The following is a 17,095-nucleotide window of genomic DNA, read 5'->3' as shown; positions in this document are numbered from 1 at the left end:
TTAATTTCCTATCTGCAGTGTATCAAATACGGTGGCATGGGGGGGCAACTGCCACCCTAAAAGATAGGCTTGCCATCTCAGTTGGCACAGATGAAAATTTGTGGAGTCAGTTAGGAGAGGATCCTTACAAAAGATCCAAACATGTTACTTTCCCACTGTGCCACCTTCATAATGTGAAATATTAGAAATAAGAAGAGCAGAAAAATACTTGTCTTTATTAAATGCTTTATTGAGGGAGTCCACTCACGCTTTGACGCTGTGAACAGCCTCTAACTTGCACAATGAGTTGCCACAGCACACTTATGCAAGTTTATTGATGATTGACACATTTGTGCCTTTGATAGTAGAGCTACAAAGCTTCTCTGGCAAGATCAAAGCTACAAACCTGTCAATCATCGTTAACTTTAAGCACCAAATGCAAGCTAGACAGTTTGGCCGCATTGCTTAGCAGGAGGGAGGAAGAGAGGCTGTGACGTTGTACGAGCACGAAGCAGAAAAAGATAATTATATTTTTTAGATTAAAAACCCGATCCTTTTCACCCGATTCCGATTCTCTGAAAAAGTGCGCGATCAGCCCGATTTCCGATCATGTGATTGGATCAGGATAAACTTGGCCAGAGTCTCGTCCGCCATTTTGTCTCCAGTTGTTTTTTGTTTTTTTTAAAGTCTTTTTTAGTCGAATAAATGGTACCTTATTGTACCTCACAGTATCTTATCTTTTACTTTACTATGATGTGTTCTGTCCTCACTAAACGTGAAGTTGTTCAGCTTTACAGAAGTCAAACAATTGTGCTTTGTGAAGCTTTTTACTTTCTTCACTTTTGACATGCAAAGCTGTAACACACAGATGTACGCTTCTGTTCAAAACCACAAGTATTTTAACAACAAAAAACTCGACACAAAACAATTGGTGTTCAAACGTCCATCAACTCTGATCAATATGTAAATTTAGTAGATTAAATGTGCCTATTTTTCCGCTAGCTTAAATGCTATAAATGCTAATGTATTTATGATTCCTACGTAAGATACCGCACAGTATCTTACTTTTTTTACTTTATTAATATTCCCTTTAGTCCTCACTAAAGTTATTCAGCTTTACAAACAGCAAATAAGGCAATTGTGCTTTTTGAAGCTTTTTACTTCATTGTTGACAATTTGTAAAAATGTAACACACATATGTTTAAGTACACTTATGTTCAAAACGACATGCATTTTAACAATACAAAACACTTCAAACAAAACTATTGGCATTCAAACGTCCATCTAGTCTGATCATTATGTAAATTTAGTAGATTAAATTAGCCTAATTTACCCAACAAAAGTCCGCTATCTTAAATGCTACGAATGCTAATGTATTTACAATTCCCAAAGCAAATCACTCACACGTAACTCCACAAACTTAATTACAAATGCACACACAAACATGTATTAGCTGAAACAACTTACAGCCTTATGTTCGCCAAACCAGAGCGAAGCTATCCCTTATCCATGTCAGACGTCTGAGTCTGCTAAGTCATACAATGCGACAATCCAGCTAGACCCAACGCTGACAACGTGAATGACCATCCGCATATTGCCTCAAACAGATTGCAATGAGGCCGTTTATGGATATTAAGAGTGAAAAGAATGCCTCCGGCCGCTTGGGGGCAGCGCCGTTCCATACTCATGTTATTTCCTCTAAACGTGGGAGAATTAGTAGTTGTGAGACGTTTATGCTGTATTCACAATGCAATGCAAATTGCTATTTGTGCTCCACACATATTTCGGTAGGTTTTCTTTCTTTTAGTGGCAATTATGTGTCTCTTGTTGTATTTTGGGTAAGATATGTACAGATACTGTAAGTATCGTTTAGTGAAAGCACAACAAAAATAATATTCCTATCCCTCCCAAAAAATATTATGTTCACAAAAAGAAAAGCACTTCAGTCTAAAGTAATGAGGCCCTATTCTGACACACAGTTAAACAACAATGCAAAATGAACTGGCATTCCATTTCAAAATAGCTATGCAAAATAATCGTAAAACTTAGACTTTGGTCACTCTATTTTTATTATTGTTATTTTTATTCTTATTATTATTATTATATTAGCTCTACTTTTGATTGAAAATTTTACAAATTTTATTAAAACGAAAACATGAAGAAGGGTTTTAATATAAAATTACTATAACTTGTAACTATAACATTTATCGTTTAAGAACTACAACTCTTTCTATCCATGGATCACTTTAACAGAAAGAATGTTAATGCCATTTGTGGATTTATTGTTACAATAAACAAATACAGTACTTATGTACAGTATATTGTATGTATATATCCGTCGTGTGTCTTATCTTTCCATTCCAACGATAATTTACAGAAAAATATGGCATATTTTAGAGATGGTTTGAATTGCGATTAATTGCGATTAATTACGATTAATTAATTTTAAAGCTGTAATTAACTAATCGTTTGACAGCCCTAATATTTATGTTTCTCTATATCTACATCTATATCTGTAGTATCTACGTAAGAACATGTAGCAAATTCTGATTCAATATGTATCCATATCTAGCGGTGTAACAATCCATGAGGATCAATGTATTAATTTGTTAATTACAACTGAATTTAATTTAATCAAAATGCAAATTGATTACATTTTTCGGTATGCCGTTTTTGTAATAAAATACAAAATTGTCATACACCTCATGTCTCCATCATTTTGTATTAAATCCATTGAAGGCCTTTGAATCGAATCGTTGCAGAATATCGTATCATTGTTCAAAGAATACCATGAAGAAATATTTCCACTCGAAAAGTTCCTGCCTCCCTCTCGCGACTCCATAAAAAAATTCTAAATCCGCCCCGGAGTGTGTTGCAGAAAGGACTCACCTGAGTTCCGTCTTGTTCCAATGTTCCTTTTCTGCACACAAGCAGAGGTCCTACTAATCCCGAGTTTGTGTCCTCAACAGGCGCTGTTGCAGAGTAGTACAAATAGGGGATGCAGGGAGAGTCAGATGAAGATGGACCTTCCAGGACCTCCCAGGTGTAAGTGAATCTCTCCCCTGGAGCAACGTGGGCTCCACGTTTATCAACACCTTATACACAGAGGGAAGTATAGCAATTACAGATAACAAAACAATGCAAATTCTTTTTATAACTTTAGTTCTTTCACTCACCGTCGACATAGTTGCTTCCTTGGAAGCGTTTTTCATAGTGCAAGCCATGCGGATGGATGCTGTAGTTTCTATCAGCTCGATTGAAAAATGTCACTTTGAGCGTGTCTCCTTCCTCTGCCCTCAAGATGGGACCTGAAAAAATTCAGGGTAGCCAACAAGACAGTTGAATTGGGAAGCAAGATGGGGGAACTGATAAGCCTCACCTAAGATTCCCAAGTGGAGATCTTCAGGCTTCTTTAATTTTTCAGTCTGGAAAGTATCGTCTGTGTATTCTTTGTATATCACTTTAATATAGGTACCGCCGATCCGACCGCCATCTTTACCAAAAAATGCCTCTGATGGACTGGAAAGATAACAGGTTTAGTCAGAGTTTATTTAAAGATAATGGTTTATAAGTTACATTATTTGATCATATGAAAGCCCTTGAAAAAAAAAACGTCAATTAAGGTTACCAAAATTTAGACAAAGAAACATAATGAAATATGTGAAGTCTCCAAAAATCATTGGCAAAAATACTGTATAATGTTAAATGGGATTTGACAAAATCAGACCATTTTCATATACACAGTGGTACCTCTACATAGGAACGTCAAAACGCCTCAATAGAAAAATATTGCCTCTTGTTACAAATTTCAGAATACGAAAGGCAAAAATACAGTATAGGCTGCTACTTGCACCTCTGAATATAACATACTTATGGCAGCTCTGCCATTGGCTATTGCCGAGCATCTTCCGGGCATTCAATTGGCTAAGAGAGACCTCTACTGTATGTGTATGTGTCCTCTTCATTCGCCATGAGGTGGTTTGACAACTTCACATGAGTATTAATAACTTTGATTCTTTTATTTATTATTTTTTTTACTTCATGCACAACTCTCTTTCTGTTTATTGTGCAATAATCTAATTTTAACATATAGAGTTGTATGAAAAAGTATCGGGACCTTTTGGAATTTCTCACATTTCTGCATAAAATCACCATCAAATGTGATCTGATCTTTGTCAAAACCACACAGGTGAAAAACAGTGTCTGCTTTAACATTTAGAGGTTTTCATATTTAAATGAGGAAATCATGCAAACAATGACAGAAGCGGGAAAAATAAGTAGGTGAACCCTCTGCCTAAGGAGACTTAAAGAGCAATTGAAACCAATTTTTTACCCAATAATTAAAGTCAGGTGTGGGCCCAGTCACTGATGACTGGTTTAAAGCTGACCTGCCCACGATAAAACACACACCTGGTAAGAATTGTCTTGATGAGAAGCACTGTCTGATGTGCATCATTGCTCGGTCAAAAGTTCTGTCTGAAGACCTGCGATCAAGGATTGTTGATTTTTATAAAGCTGAGAAAGGATACTAAACCATCTCTTAAGTCTGGATGTTCATCAATCGACAGTCAGAGAAGTTGTCTACAAATGGGGAGAGTTTGGCACTGTTGTTTCTCTCCCAAGAAGTGGCCGTCCACCAAAGATGACGCTAACAGTTCAGCGCAGAATACTCAGATAGGTAAAAAAGAACCCTAGAGTGTCTGCTAAAGATTTACAGAAATCACTGGCACAGTCCAATACCTGCACACATCAATTATATGTAAAGCTATGGCCAACAATGGTGTTCATGGGAGGACTACACGTAAGAATCCACTGCTGTTAAAAAAAAAATACATTTTTGCTTGTTTAATGTTAGCATAAAAGCACTTGGACACTCCATAGAAGTCTGGGCAAAATATTTTGTGGACTAATGAAACAAAAGTTGAATTGTTTGGGAGCAACACACAACATCATGTGTGGAGGAAAAACGGAACAGCTCACCAACATCAACACATCATCCCCACCGTGAAGCATAGTGGGGAGCGCATCATGATTTGAGGCTGTTTTGCTGCCGCAGGGCCTGGATAATTTGTAATCATTAATGGAAGAATGAATTCAAAAGTTTATCAGGATGGTTTGCATGAAATCCTGAGGCAGTCTGTCAGACAGTTGAAGCTAAAAAAGAGGATGGATGCTGCAACAAGACAATGATCCAAAACAGAAGTAAATCAACTTCAGAATGGTTTCAGAAGAACAAAATACACATTCTGAAGTGGTCAAGTCAAAGTCCAGACTTGAACCCAATTGAGATGCTGTGGCATGAGCTAAAGACAGCGATTCATGCCAGACATCCCAGGAATCTGACTGAACTCCAGCAGTTTTGTAGGGAAGAATTGGCCAAGATTAGTCCTGATCAATGTGCCAGACTGATCTGCAGCTACAGGAAGCGTCTGGTTGAAGTTATTGCTACCTAAGGGGGGCACAAAATATTGAATGTGATGTTCACTTACTTATTTTTCCCCATTCTGTCATTGTTTGCATACTATCCTTACTAAAATATGAAGATCTATAAATGTTTGGGTGGTTTTAGTTAAATCATACAATCTTTTTTCATCAGTGTGATTTTGACAAAGATCAGATCACATTTAATTCTGATTTTATTAGGGCTGTCAAAATTATTGCGTTAACGGGCGTTAATTAATTTTTTAAATTAATCACGTTAAAATATTTGCAATTAACGCAGATGCCCCGCTCAGACAGATTTAAATGACAGTACAGTGAAACACTCACTTGTTGTGTTTTATGGAGTTTTTCTGCCCTCTGCTGGCGCTTGGGTGCGACTGATTTTATAGGCTTCAGCACCCATGAGCATTGTGTAAGTAATTATTGACATCAACAATGGCGGGCTACTAGTTCATTTTTTGATTGAAAATTTTACAAATTTTATTAAAACGAAAACATTAAGAGGGGTTTTGATATAAAATTTTTATAACTTGTACTAACATTTTTTTTTAAGAACTACAAGTCTTTCTCTCCATGGATCGCTTTAACAGAATGTTAATACTGTTAATGCCATCTTGTTGATTTATTGTTAGAATAAACAAATACAGTGCTTATGTACCGTATGTTGAATGTATATATCCATCTTGTGTCTTATCTTTCCATTCCAACAATAATTTACAGAAAAATATGGCATATTTTATGGATGGTTTGAATTGCGATTAATTGCGATTAATTACGATGAATTAATTTTTAAGCTGTAATTAACTCGATTAAAATTTTTTATCGTTTGACAGCCCTAGATTTTATACAGAAATGTGAGAAATTTTAAAAGGTTCAGATACTTTTTCATACCACTGTATTTGTTCCATGTTTTGATGCATTATTATGGTTTATAAGATTTATGTATAAGGCATTTACACACGTCTACTTATGGAATTTTCAGTTTACAAAACTTCTTCTGGAAGCAACTAATTTTAAAAGTAGAGGTACCACTGTATAAAAGAATAATACCCTAAAAGAAGTAAATGCTACGTATAATCTACCGCAGTGTACTTCAGCAGGCTTTTCTTTCCTAATAATCGGACTCATACCTGCCTGCGTCAGTCAGGGATACATTTTTGATCAGGTCTTTTTCCAAAGGAGCGTAGTTCCACTGTATTTTCTCTGCTGCCACATAGTAATTCCTGACAATGCCACTCATCAGTTTGGCGCTGGCCTCATTGCCACAGGAATTCACTTGATAAAATGCCTGCATCCCGGCTGGAATAGAAGAAAAATAAAACATTAAAAAAAAAAAAAAAAAAGTCTTGAAGACTCAACACTAAGCTAGCCATTAAGCTAACCACTAAACTGTTCGAATTTGTTGTGTTTTTGTGTTTTTTTATTCAACAGACAGAACCAAAGAAGGTAGATGGGTTAAACGTCAGGCGCCCTACCATGCAGGTGGTCATTAACTTGGCAAGTCAGCAGCCACTTGCCGTTCGCTGTGGGCACCATCTCAGCTGTAGCAAATGTAGCTGGGAAAAGGCTGAGCACGTCAGTTCGGTGGCCGCGGTCCAGTAAGGTGTTTCCATGGAAAAAGGCAGAGTGAATATCCACCTCGTTACCCATGCCAAACAAATGCCAAGACACAGCACGGTGCTGGCATAGCTCAATTCCGGGCAGGTTACCAAACATGTACCCATTAATGGCTATTACACAAGGGGACAACCAGACATTAGAATCGAGGAGATGGCTAAAACAGATTGTTACTGTACATCAGGTTAAGAAATTTTATTACCATGCATCAAGTTTGATTCCACAAAATCTTCATCTTCCAGGTCAACCCCAGATGCATCCGTACATCTCTGAATGTTGTCTTCAAGGTACCAACTCAAATTCTCATCCACTATGCTAAACATCAGGAAGACATCTTGATTCACGTCATTGCGAGCGCTCCCCTCTTCACTATGCTCCTTTAGGATTCCTGATTAGTGAGAGATCGATTTTTTATAATGGGGTGTGGCAATATATCGAAAAGGTGGTATATCGCGATACTTTGTAGCCCAAACGGATATGTGCCCACCAAGAAATGATATATTGTTGCAAAAAAAAACTAAGCCTGCAAGCAGGACTGAACGGGCAATCTAGCGCAACTCGGACGTCAGGCGACTCGGATAGTGTGCAGGTCAGGGTGGTGGCAGATCCTCCTCTCTAATCATCTCATTAGAACCTAACATGCTCGAAAGTCGCCCTCTTTACATTCACACATCTAAGAGATAAAAACCCCTATTGGAGAGAGTACTACAAAAAAGGAGCCACTACTGAGCTGTGCAGCCAAGCCCTTATTCAAAACCAGTCCGGTTTGGTGACCTCAGAATTGCATCTCTGCTTTTTGCAGATGACGTGGTGCTATTGGCTTCATCAAGCAGTGACCTGCCACTCTCCCTGGAGCGGTTCGCAGTGAGTGTGAAGCGGTTAGGATGATGATTAGCACCTCCAAATCCGAGACCATGGTCCTCAATCGGAAAAGGGTGGAGTGCCATCTCCGGGTTGGGGATGAGATCCTGCACCAAGTGGAGGATTTCAAGTATCTTGGGGTCTCACCAATGAGGGTAGGAGGGAGTGGGAGATCGACAGGCGGATCGGTGTCGCGTCTGCAGTACTGCAGACTCTGCACCGGTCGGCAATGGTGAAGAAGGAGCTGAGCCAAAAGGCGAAGCTCTCGATTTACCAGTCGATCTACGTTTCTTCCCTCACCTATGGTCACAAGCTGTAGGTCGTGACCGAAAGAATAAAATCCCGGATACAATCAGCCGAAATGAGTTTCCTCCGCAGCGTGTCCGGTAGGGGCGTGCGAAATTTCCGATTCTTAGATTATTCGCGATTCGGCCGTGGAAGATTTGAGAACGATTCACAAATATCCAAATTCCGATTATTGAATTATACCAGGTAAAGCGGAAGTAAAACACAGTCAGCGCGGTCTTTGGGACGCAATGAGGAACGGACCGAGAGTAAATATCATGTTCAACTCATGCCGCTAAATAAAAAAACAATCATACCTGACTGCGGCTGACAGCCGCTACAAACAACGCCCAGTTGCTAGTTGCTACAAACATACGGCTACAGTAGATATCATATATATGTAGAACTAGATGCAAAATGACAGACGACGTCAGTGTTAGAACACGTATTATTGAACAGAAATGCGAAATGACAGACTTTCCGGCGTAAGTAAACAGCCGCCATCTTAAAGGAGTAGACCTCACTAGAAGGCTCTCTTGTAGCAAACCTAATTAACTTTTTATCTAAAATACTCCTAAATCGGCAGAATCTAATCTTTAAATGATGAAATAGTTTTAAAACTTTGAGAAAAGTAGACAGAAGGGAAATTATGGAATAATGGGAGCAACTTTAACAACTGTAACAGTTGATTCACAACATTAAATTAATTGAATGTAGTTTAAAGCTGCTGATACAGAATGGGGACTGGAGTTTTTAATTTACTGTTATTTTTGTATATTTATTCACTGTTATATGTTAACTTGATACTGAAATAGTAGTTTGGTTTAGCCTGAGAGGATTTTTGAACAATTTTGGAACTAATGTACAAAACATTTAAAAAAAAAAAAAAAAAAAAAAAGGAGGGGGGTGCATCAATAATTGTTTTATAATCGAATCGGAGCCTCTGAATCGTATTCGTAATCGAATTGTTAGGTGCCCAAAGATTCCCAGCTCCAGTGTCTGGGCTCTCCCTTAGAGATAGGGTGAGAAGCTTGGTCATCCGGGAGGGACTCGGCATTGAGCCGCTACTCCTCCGCGTTGAGAGCTGGCTGAGGTATCCCGGGCATCTGGTTCGGATACGTCCTGGACGCCTCCCTGGAGAGGCGTTCCAGGCATATCCCACCGGCAGGAGGCCCCGGGGAATGACCCAAGACACACTGGAGAGTATGTCTCTCGGATGGACTGAGAACGCCTTGGGATCCCACCGGAGGAGCTGGTTGAAGTGGCTGGGGAGAGGGAAGTCTGGGCTTCCCAGCTAAAGCTGCTGCCCCCGCGACCCGCACCCAGGATTAAGCGGTAAATAATGGATGGATGGATGGAACCAACAGGTTGCTACCAAAATCTTCAATTAGAATAGTGTCTGTGTTAGCTCACGGCTGCCGCTGACATCCAATTCATTTTGACTGTATTGGACGTCTAGCGGCGTCAACAGCACTGAAACAGAGCATTCACAGCCAGTCATTCGTGGACATTTACAGGTCACTTCCTGTTCATTTTAGGGAATTTACAGGTTACTTCCAATAAGTACAAATACAAACCCCATATGGCAGCGATCAACCGAATTCCAAATTCATTAATGAAACCGTGTAGAAGACATAGTAGAAACCAAATCACTTCAATGCGGGTCGCATAACGTGTAAGCACATGCCGCCATCATACCTTTCTTACATGTAAGCAGGGCCCCTATAAGTCCAGAGGCGATATCCCGGGGGGCATCTAAGTGAGAGTGGTACACCCATGTCAAGCAGTTGGCGTCATCATCAGTCGGCGCAAATTCAGGCCTGACCTCCCAGCGATAAGTGTAGCTTCCCCCTGGTGGTACTGAGTCATCCTGCTTAAGGTTACCAGAGGTCCCATCTGGATAAAGTGCCCCTGAGAGGCCAACAAAATAAAAGTCTGCGTCAGTTTACATTGAAAATATACTTAGAATATTATGTGGATTTATGTGCCATTCTAAAGGAAAACAACTACGATTTATGAGGTATGCCGCTGTGTAAATTTGATGATTTTTTTTTTAAGCCAAAAACTCCACTCCTTCCCCCCCCTCCCTTCCTTCTCACATAACCACAAACCCCTTCCCCCCTTATCAAGGAGCTATTGTTACAATGGAAAAAAATGTCTTACACATAGGTGTACGTATCAAGAACTCAAGATAGGAAGGTGTTGTACTGTTTTTTGTCCTCTTGTTATCTTTTCCTGTGGGAATACATATCTACTTTTGCTTTCAGTTCAGAGAAATTCCAAAGGCAGTGACCCTTTTTCTCCCGCATAGTCGGGGGATGGGGACCTGTTGCATAACAAAGGGTCCAAAAATTCTCAGGGCATATTTTTTTTCCTCCAAAAAAAGGCATAAAGTTAAGGATTGCAGTCCCTATTTTGTTTTAAAGTAATTGTCACTGTCCTTCCTGCATATTAAAATATGCAATATTTCACATTTAAAACAGTTGTTAGTTGATTTGCACATAAAGGATTTTAGCACAGAAAAGCTAACCAATAGGGTTGTTCCGATCATGTTTTTTTGCTCCCGATCCGATCGTTTTAGTTTGAGTATCTGCCGATCCCGATAGTTCCCGATCCGATTGCTTTTTTTTTACTCCTGATTCAATTCCAATCATTCCCGATAATTTTTCCCGAACATATACATTTTGGCAATGCATTAAGAAAAAAACGAATAAAACTCGGACGAATATATGCATTCAACATACAGTACATAAGTACTGTGTTTGTTTATTATGACAATAAATCCTCAAGATGGCATTTACATTATTAACATTCTTTCTGCGAGAGGGATCCACTAATAGAAAGACTTGTGACTTTGTAACCTGTGACTAAATATTGCCATCTAGTGTAGTTGTTGAGCTTTCAGTAAATGATACTGTAGCCATTCCCAAATGCATGATGGGAAGTTAAACCATGACTGTGCGTAGTGCTACCAATTGATATATCTTCTCTGCGTTGGGAAGTAACTTAAGGCGTTAAGAAAAAGATCAATTGCTACCTTGCTTCCCCACATTGCTTCCCATGATATTTCTAATTGTAGGGAGAGGGATTGTAAGGCTTTAGCCAGTTAAAAAACACTGTATTTGTTTATTATAACAATAAATCAACAAGATGGCATTAACAATAATATTCTGTTAAAGCGATCCGTGGATAGAAAGACTTGTAGTTCTTAAAAGATAAATGTTAGTACAAGTTATAGAAATTGTATCTTAAAACCCCTCTTAATGTTTTCGTTTTAATAAAATTTGTAAAATTTTCAATAAAAAAATAAACTAGTAGCTTGCCATTGTTGATGTCAATAATTACACAATGCTCGTGGTGCTGAAACCCATAAAATCAGTCGCACCCAAGCACTAGCAGGGGGTGACAAAACACCAAAAAAACCACAAGTAACAAGTGGACATGAAACTGTGCTGTCATTTTAATCAGTTTGAGCGGGGCATGTGCGTTAATTTCGTCAAATATTTTAACGTGATTAATTAAAAAAAAAAAAAAATTACCACCCATTAACGCGATAATTTTGACAGCCCTAAATTAATTAAAAAATAATAATAAAGCAAATGTGACACACAGAATGGCTTGCTAAAATTTGCTTGGATATACTGTTCTACGTAAAGGCCAAGGTCGGCCCTCCACTTTTTTACCACACCAAATCTGGCCCCCTTTGCAAAAAGTTTGGACACCCCTGCTCTAAATGGATATGTTAAAATCAATAGCAGCAGATTCACGGCACAAACAAGCACAAACGTTTGACACCGTTTTTGGCCCTTTTAATGAAAATGGAGGGCTGGTTGACCTCAGATTGACCTAAAAAAAGAATTGTTAATATCTCAAAAACTATAGCAGCACAAACGAAAACATTTCCAGATAAGCTTAGCACAAACGAATGACATAATTTTTCTATCAATTTGCGTCTGATGCAACTTCACGGATGTCGATTTTTGCACTGAACTAGCATTGAAAAAAAACATCATTAAAGCTGTTGAGAATCTACCTTCCATGTTCTTCTCATAGAAAACTCCATGGGGATGGATTGAGTAGTTCCTGGTTGCCATGTTTTTCAGGTGGACCACAATGATGTCGTCAACCTCCGCCCGCAGTACAGGTCCTAGGAAGCCTAACCAGGTGGGCCTTGGGGTTTGCTGACTGTATGTGGCATCAGTGTACTGTCGAAACATGGCTTTCTTATAAACACTGCCAATACGATGGGGTCCTCTCTCCAGAAATATTGACGCATGCCTGAAATACATCATGTAGGAAGTGATGAGTCAATGTTCTTAAATCACTACACATTAAGGATGGGAGCCTCTGGGTACCTCACGATACGATTTGCAATACAAGGCTCACGATATGGCGATACAACAATTATCGATACATTGGTCAGGAAATCAATCTACAATATTCGACGATACAACTAATAAACAGAAAAACATGCGATTTTCATCCTTCTGCTGTAAATAAGAATGAGTTTATCACGAGTAGATGCCCAATCCATTTGAAGTGGAAGGGTGGCAGGGAATGAACGCTGCCATATCTCCCACTTCAAACCGATCGGACGTCTATGGCTGTCAGTGGCAGCCAATGCCAGGCAATGAGTTCATTTTAGGGCATTTTACGTCATTTCCTGTTGATTTTCAGTCACTTCCTTAGGCTTTTGGGGCATTTATGGGTCACTTCCTGATGATTTTGGGTTACTAAAAACGAAATGACACAAGAATGTCCGCATTTGAATAGGAAGTGACTCTGACTGAACAGAAAGTAACCTGCAAATGCCATAAAATGAACAGGAAGTCACTGGTAGACTGCTGGCCAGAAGTATTGGCACCCCTGCAATTCTGTCAGGTAACGCTCAATTTCTTCCAGAAAATGATTACAATTACAAATGCCTTAGTAGTAATATCTTCATTGATTTTTCTTGCTATGGAAAAACACAAAAGAGAATGGGGAAATAATTAAATCATTAATCATTTTACACAAAACTCCAAAAATGGGCTGGACAAAAGTAAAGATGTCCCGATCACGTCATTTTCAAAGTATCGGAATCGGCAAAAAAAATATCGGACATGCCTTTTTTTAATATGCAGTATATATATTTTTTTATTTAAATCGTTTTCTAATTGTATTTAACGTTACAGACAAAATGTATTACACTCATTCAGAGTAGTTTTGGCTTAAAGTAAGACTATTAAATTTATTGCGTTATCGGCGGTAATTATTTTTTTTTTAGTTTATCACGTTAAATAATTAACGCATGCGCTGCACAACCCGCTCACGCATTGTCGCGTTCAATCTATAAAGACGCCGTTTTACCTATAGATAGCGCTATAGGGCAGCGTATAATGAGTAGAGAGATTTTGACAGCCTTTGGAGCCATTTTTTATGTGGCTAAAGCCTTACAATAGCTCTCTCGGCATTTGAAAATAACATGGGAGGCAATGTGGGGAAGAAAGATAGTAGTTAATCATTTTCTTAACACACTATGTTCTTTCCCAACGCAGAGAAGATATCAATTGCTGCCCCTACACACAGTCATGGTTGCACTTCCCATCATGCATTTGGGCAGAAGTTAAATGGCTGCAGTATCATTTACTGAAAGCTCAACAAATACACTAGATGGCAATATTTAGTCACAATATACAAAGTCATATTTATCCTTTAAGAATTACAAGTCTTTCTACCCGTGGATCCCTCTCACAGAAAAAATGTTAATAATGTAAATGTCATCTTGAGGATTTATTGTCATAATAAACAAATACAGTACTGTATGAATGTATATATTCGTCCGAGTTTTATTCGTTTTTTTTATAATGCATTGCCAAAATGTATATGATCGGGAAAAATTATTGGGAATGATTGGAATTGAATCGGGAGCACAAAAAAAAGCAATCGGATCGGGAAATATCGGGATCGGCAGATACTCAAACTAAAACGATCGGGATCGGATCAGGAGCAAAAAAACATGATTGGAACAACCCTAATTGGCACCCCTGCAATTCTGTCAGGAAAAGCTCAATTTCTCCCAGAAAATGATTGCAATTACAAATGCTTTAGTAGTAATATCTTCATTGATTTTGCTTGCAATGGAAAAACACAAAAGAGAATGGGGAAAAAAATTAAATCATTATCATTTCACACAAAACTCCAAAAATGGGCCAGACAAAAGTATTGGCACCCTTTGAAAAATCGTGATGCTTTTCTAATTTCTGTAATTAACAGCACCTGTTAGTTACCTGTGGCACATAACAGGTGGTAACAATAACTCAATCACACTTGCGGCCAGTTAAAATGGATTAAAGTGGACTCAACCTGTGTCCTTGTGTGTACCACACTGAGCATGGAGAAAAGACAGAAGACCAAAGAACTGTCTGAGTAGTTGAGAATTAAAATTGTGAGGAAGCATGGGTAATCTCCAAAGACCTGAACGTTCCTTAGTCTACAGTGTTCAGTGTCATCAATAAGTGTAAAGCCCACGGCACTGTGGCTAACCTCTCTAGATGTGGACGGAAAAGAAAAATTGATGAGAGATTTCAACGAAAGATGGTGCAGATGGTGGATAAAGACCCTCAACTAACATCCAAACAAGTTCAAGCTGCCCTGCAGTCCGAGGGTACAACAGTGTCAACCCGTACTATCCGTCGGCATTTAAATGAAAAGGGACTCTTATGGTAGGATACCCAGGAAGACCCCACTTCTGACCCAGAAACATAAAAAGCCAAGCTGGAGTTTGCCAAAATTTACCTGAGAAAGCCAAAAACGTTTTAGAAGAATGTTCTCTGGTCAGATGAGACAAAAGTAGAGCTTTTTGGGAAAAGGCATCAACATAGCGTTTACAGGGGGGAAAGAACATAACACGGTCCCCACAGTCAGACATGGCGGAGGCTCCCTGATGCTTTTGGGGTTGCTTTGCTACCTCTGGCATTGGACTGCTTGACCTTGTGCATGGCATTATATGGTCTGAAGACTACCAGCAAATTTTGCTGCATAATGTAAGGCCCAGTGTGAGAAAGCTGGGTCTCCCTCAGAGGTCATGGGTCTTCCAGCAGGACAATGACCCAAAACACGCTTCAAAAAGCACTAGAAAATGGTTTGAGAGAAAGCACTGGAGACTTCTAAAGTGGCCAGACTTGAATCCCATGGAACACCTGTAGAGAGATCCGGAAAATGGCAGTTTGGAGAAGGCACCCTTCAAATCTCATCGACCTGGAGCAGTTAGCCAAAGAAGAATCGTCTAAAATTCCAGCAGAGCATTGTAAGATACTCATTGATGGATACTGGAAGCGGTCGTTCACAGTTATTCTGTCTAAAGGTTATCTTTTGTCCGGCACATTTTTGGAGTTTTGTGGAAAATGATAATGATTTATTTATTTATTTTTTCATTCCTTTGTGTTTTTTTATTGCAAGCTAAATAAATGAAGATATTACTACCAAAGCATTTGTAATTGCAATCATTTTCTGGGAGAAATTGAGCATTATTTGACAGAATTGCAAGGGTGCCAATACTTTTGGCCAGCAGTGTAGGTTGACGACTTGAGTGTCGGGAATAGGGTACTTGGAAAGACTTTCGTTTCTGTACTCATGAAACTTGGGTACTTGGAAAGACTTTCGTTTCCGTACTCATGAAACTTGGGTACTTGGAAACACTTTCGTTTCTGTACTCATGATACTTGAACTACATGACTTAACATTAAAAAAAAAAAAAAAAAAAAAAAAACATTATGGGAAGCGACGCACAACATAAAAAGGTCCAAATTGTACAAATAGAGTGACGCTAAAGGTGTTTGTTCTCCACATAAATGAGTCAAAAGATTTATCTTTGAACGTGGTCAATCACAGACTGAAACTCTGGGAAATGAGTCACAGGTCAAATGTCTCTCAAATTGTGTAAGTAGCTGACAAACAACTGCGGGGCAGAGAGTTTTTCCAAGAAGCCTCTAAATGAAGGAGGAAAACAAATGTGTCGAAAGTTCAAAACTGCATATTCGAAAATGTCTGACACTAGCCAAAAGATGTAAACCACAGTGATTCCTGTTTTATGAGGGGGGCTGCATGGCTAAAAAGACAGACGTCCAGTATTACGCAATCATGCTCTTCTGGTATGTTTAAAACAAGAACTTCAAGAATGTTGTGTAAGTCCTAACTATAGTTGTCTGTAATGACTTTTTAACTGATAACCAATATCCTGATTTTGTCAAACTCCAAAAATTCGATACCGATATCAAACCGATACCGATATATGCTGTCGTGGACTTAGCATATTGATTATTTTTCAATGATTTATTGTTAATTTTTGCATATAATTCCCCCCCGCACCCCCAAAAAAATTTAGGGGAGGGCAATTTTATTTTTCAAATGAATTTTTTCTTTGGTTGAAAATTTTTTTTTTTTTTTAATTGAATCAACTTTTTGGGGGTGATTAAATGATTTAGACACAAATGTCCTACCCATTATATGGCCCAAACACAAAAAGAATTGCTTCAATCAAAGAAAACTTTTTTGATGAAAAATTAAGTGTTCAAATGCAAATTTTTCAATCTCAAATATTCACATTCAAAAACTTTTTCCATGATTGAAATTTTTCTTTTTTTAATAGAAGTGATTTTTCTTTTTTAAAATACATATTTTTTGAAGCAACTTATTTCTTGATTGAATAATAAAGACAAAAATGTCCTAACCCTAAATGTGGCCCAAACACAAATCAACATTATTTCAATATAAAAAGTTGCTTCAACCCCCCCCCCCCAAAAAAACTTGACTTAAAAAAAAATAAAATAAATCTAAGAAAAATAGCTTTCAAATGCATTTTTTTGAGTTTCAAATTCATTTTTGCATTCAAACACTTTTCTTTTGATTGAAGCGACTTATTTTTTTGGTT

At 38.5% G+C, this 17,095-nt stretch overlaps 1 protein-coding gene across 4 annotated transcripts in view; it reads right to left on the bottom strand.

The window, feature by feature from the left end:
• hephl1b (hephaestin-like 1b) overlaps positions 1–17,095 on the bottom strand; it is a 39,807-nt gene that overhangs the window by 20,821 nt on the left and 1,891 nt on the right. For all 4 annotated transcript variants that reach the window (XM_057821110.1, XM_057821109.1, XM_057821113.1 and 1 more), the window contains exons 2-9: positions 12,218–12,462; positions 9,883–10,095; positions 7,241–7,426; positions 6,897–7,151; positions 6,552–6,720; positions 3,359–3,498; positions 3,156–3,287; positions 2,869–3,074 (exon numbers count right to left, since the gene is read on the bottom strand). In XM_057821110.1, coding sequence (XP_057677093.1) covers positions 2,869–3,074; positions 3,156–3,287; positions 3,359–3,498; positions 6,552–6,720; positions 6,897–7,151; positions 7,241–7,426; positions 9,883–10,095; positions 12,218–12,462 — 1,546 coding nt within the window. The remainder of the gene's footprint in view (positions 1–2,868; positions 3,075–3,155; positions 3,288–3,358; positions 3,499–6,551; positions 6,721–6,896; positions 7,152–7,240; positions 7,427–9,882; positions 10,096–12,217; positions 12,463–17,095) is intronic.

This window comes from Corythoichthys intestinalis, chromosome 18 (assembly GCF_030265065.1).
Source record: "Corythoichthys intestinalis isolate RoL2023-P3 chromosome 18, ASM3026506v1, whole genome shotgun sequence".
NCBI classification, from domain to species: Eukaryota; Metazoa; Chordata; class Actinopteri; order Syngnathiformes; family Syngnathidae; genus Corythoichthys; species Corythoichthys intestinalis.
This window is presented reverse-complemented; position numbering and strand designations above follow the sequence as displayed.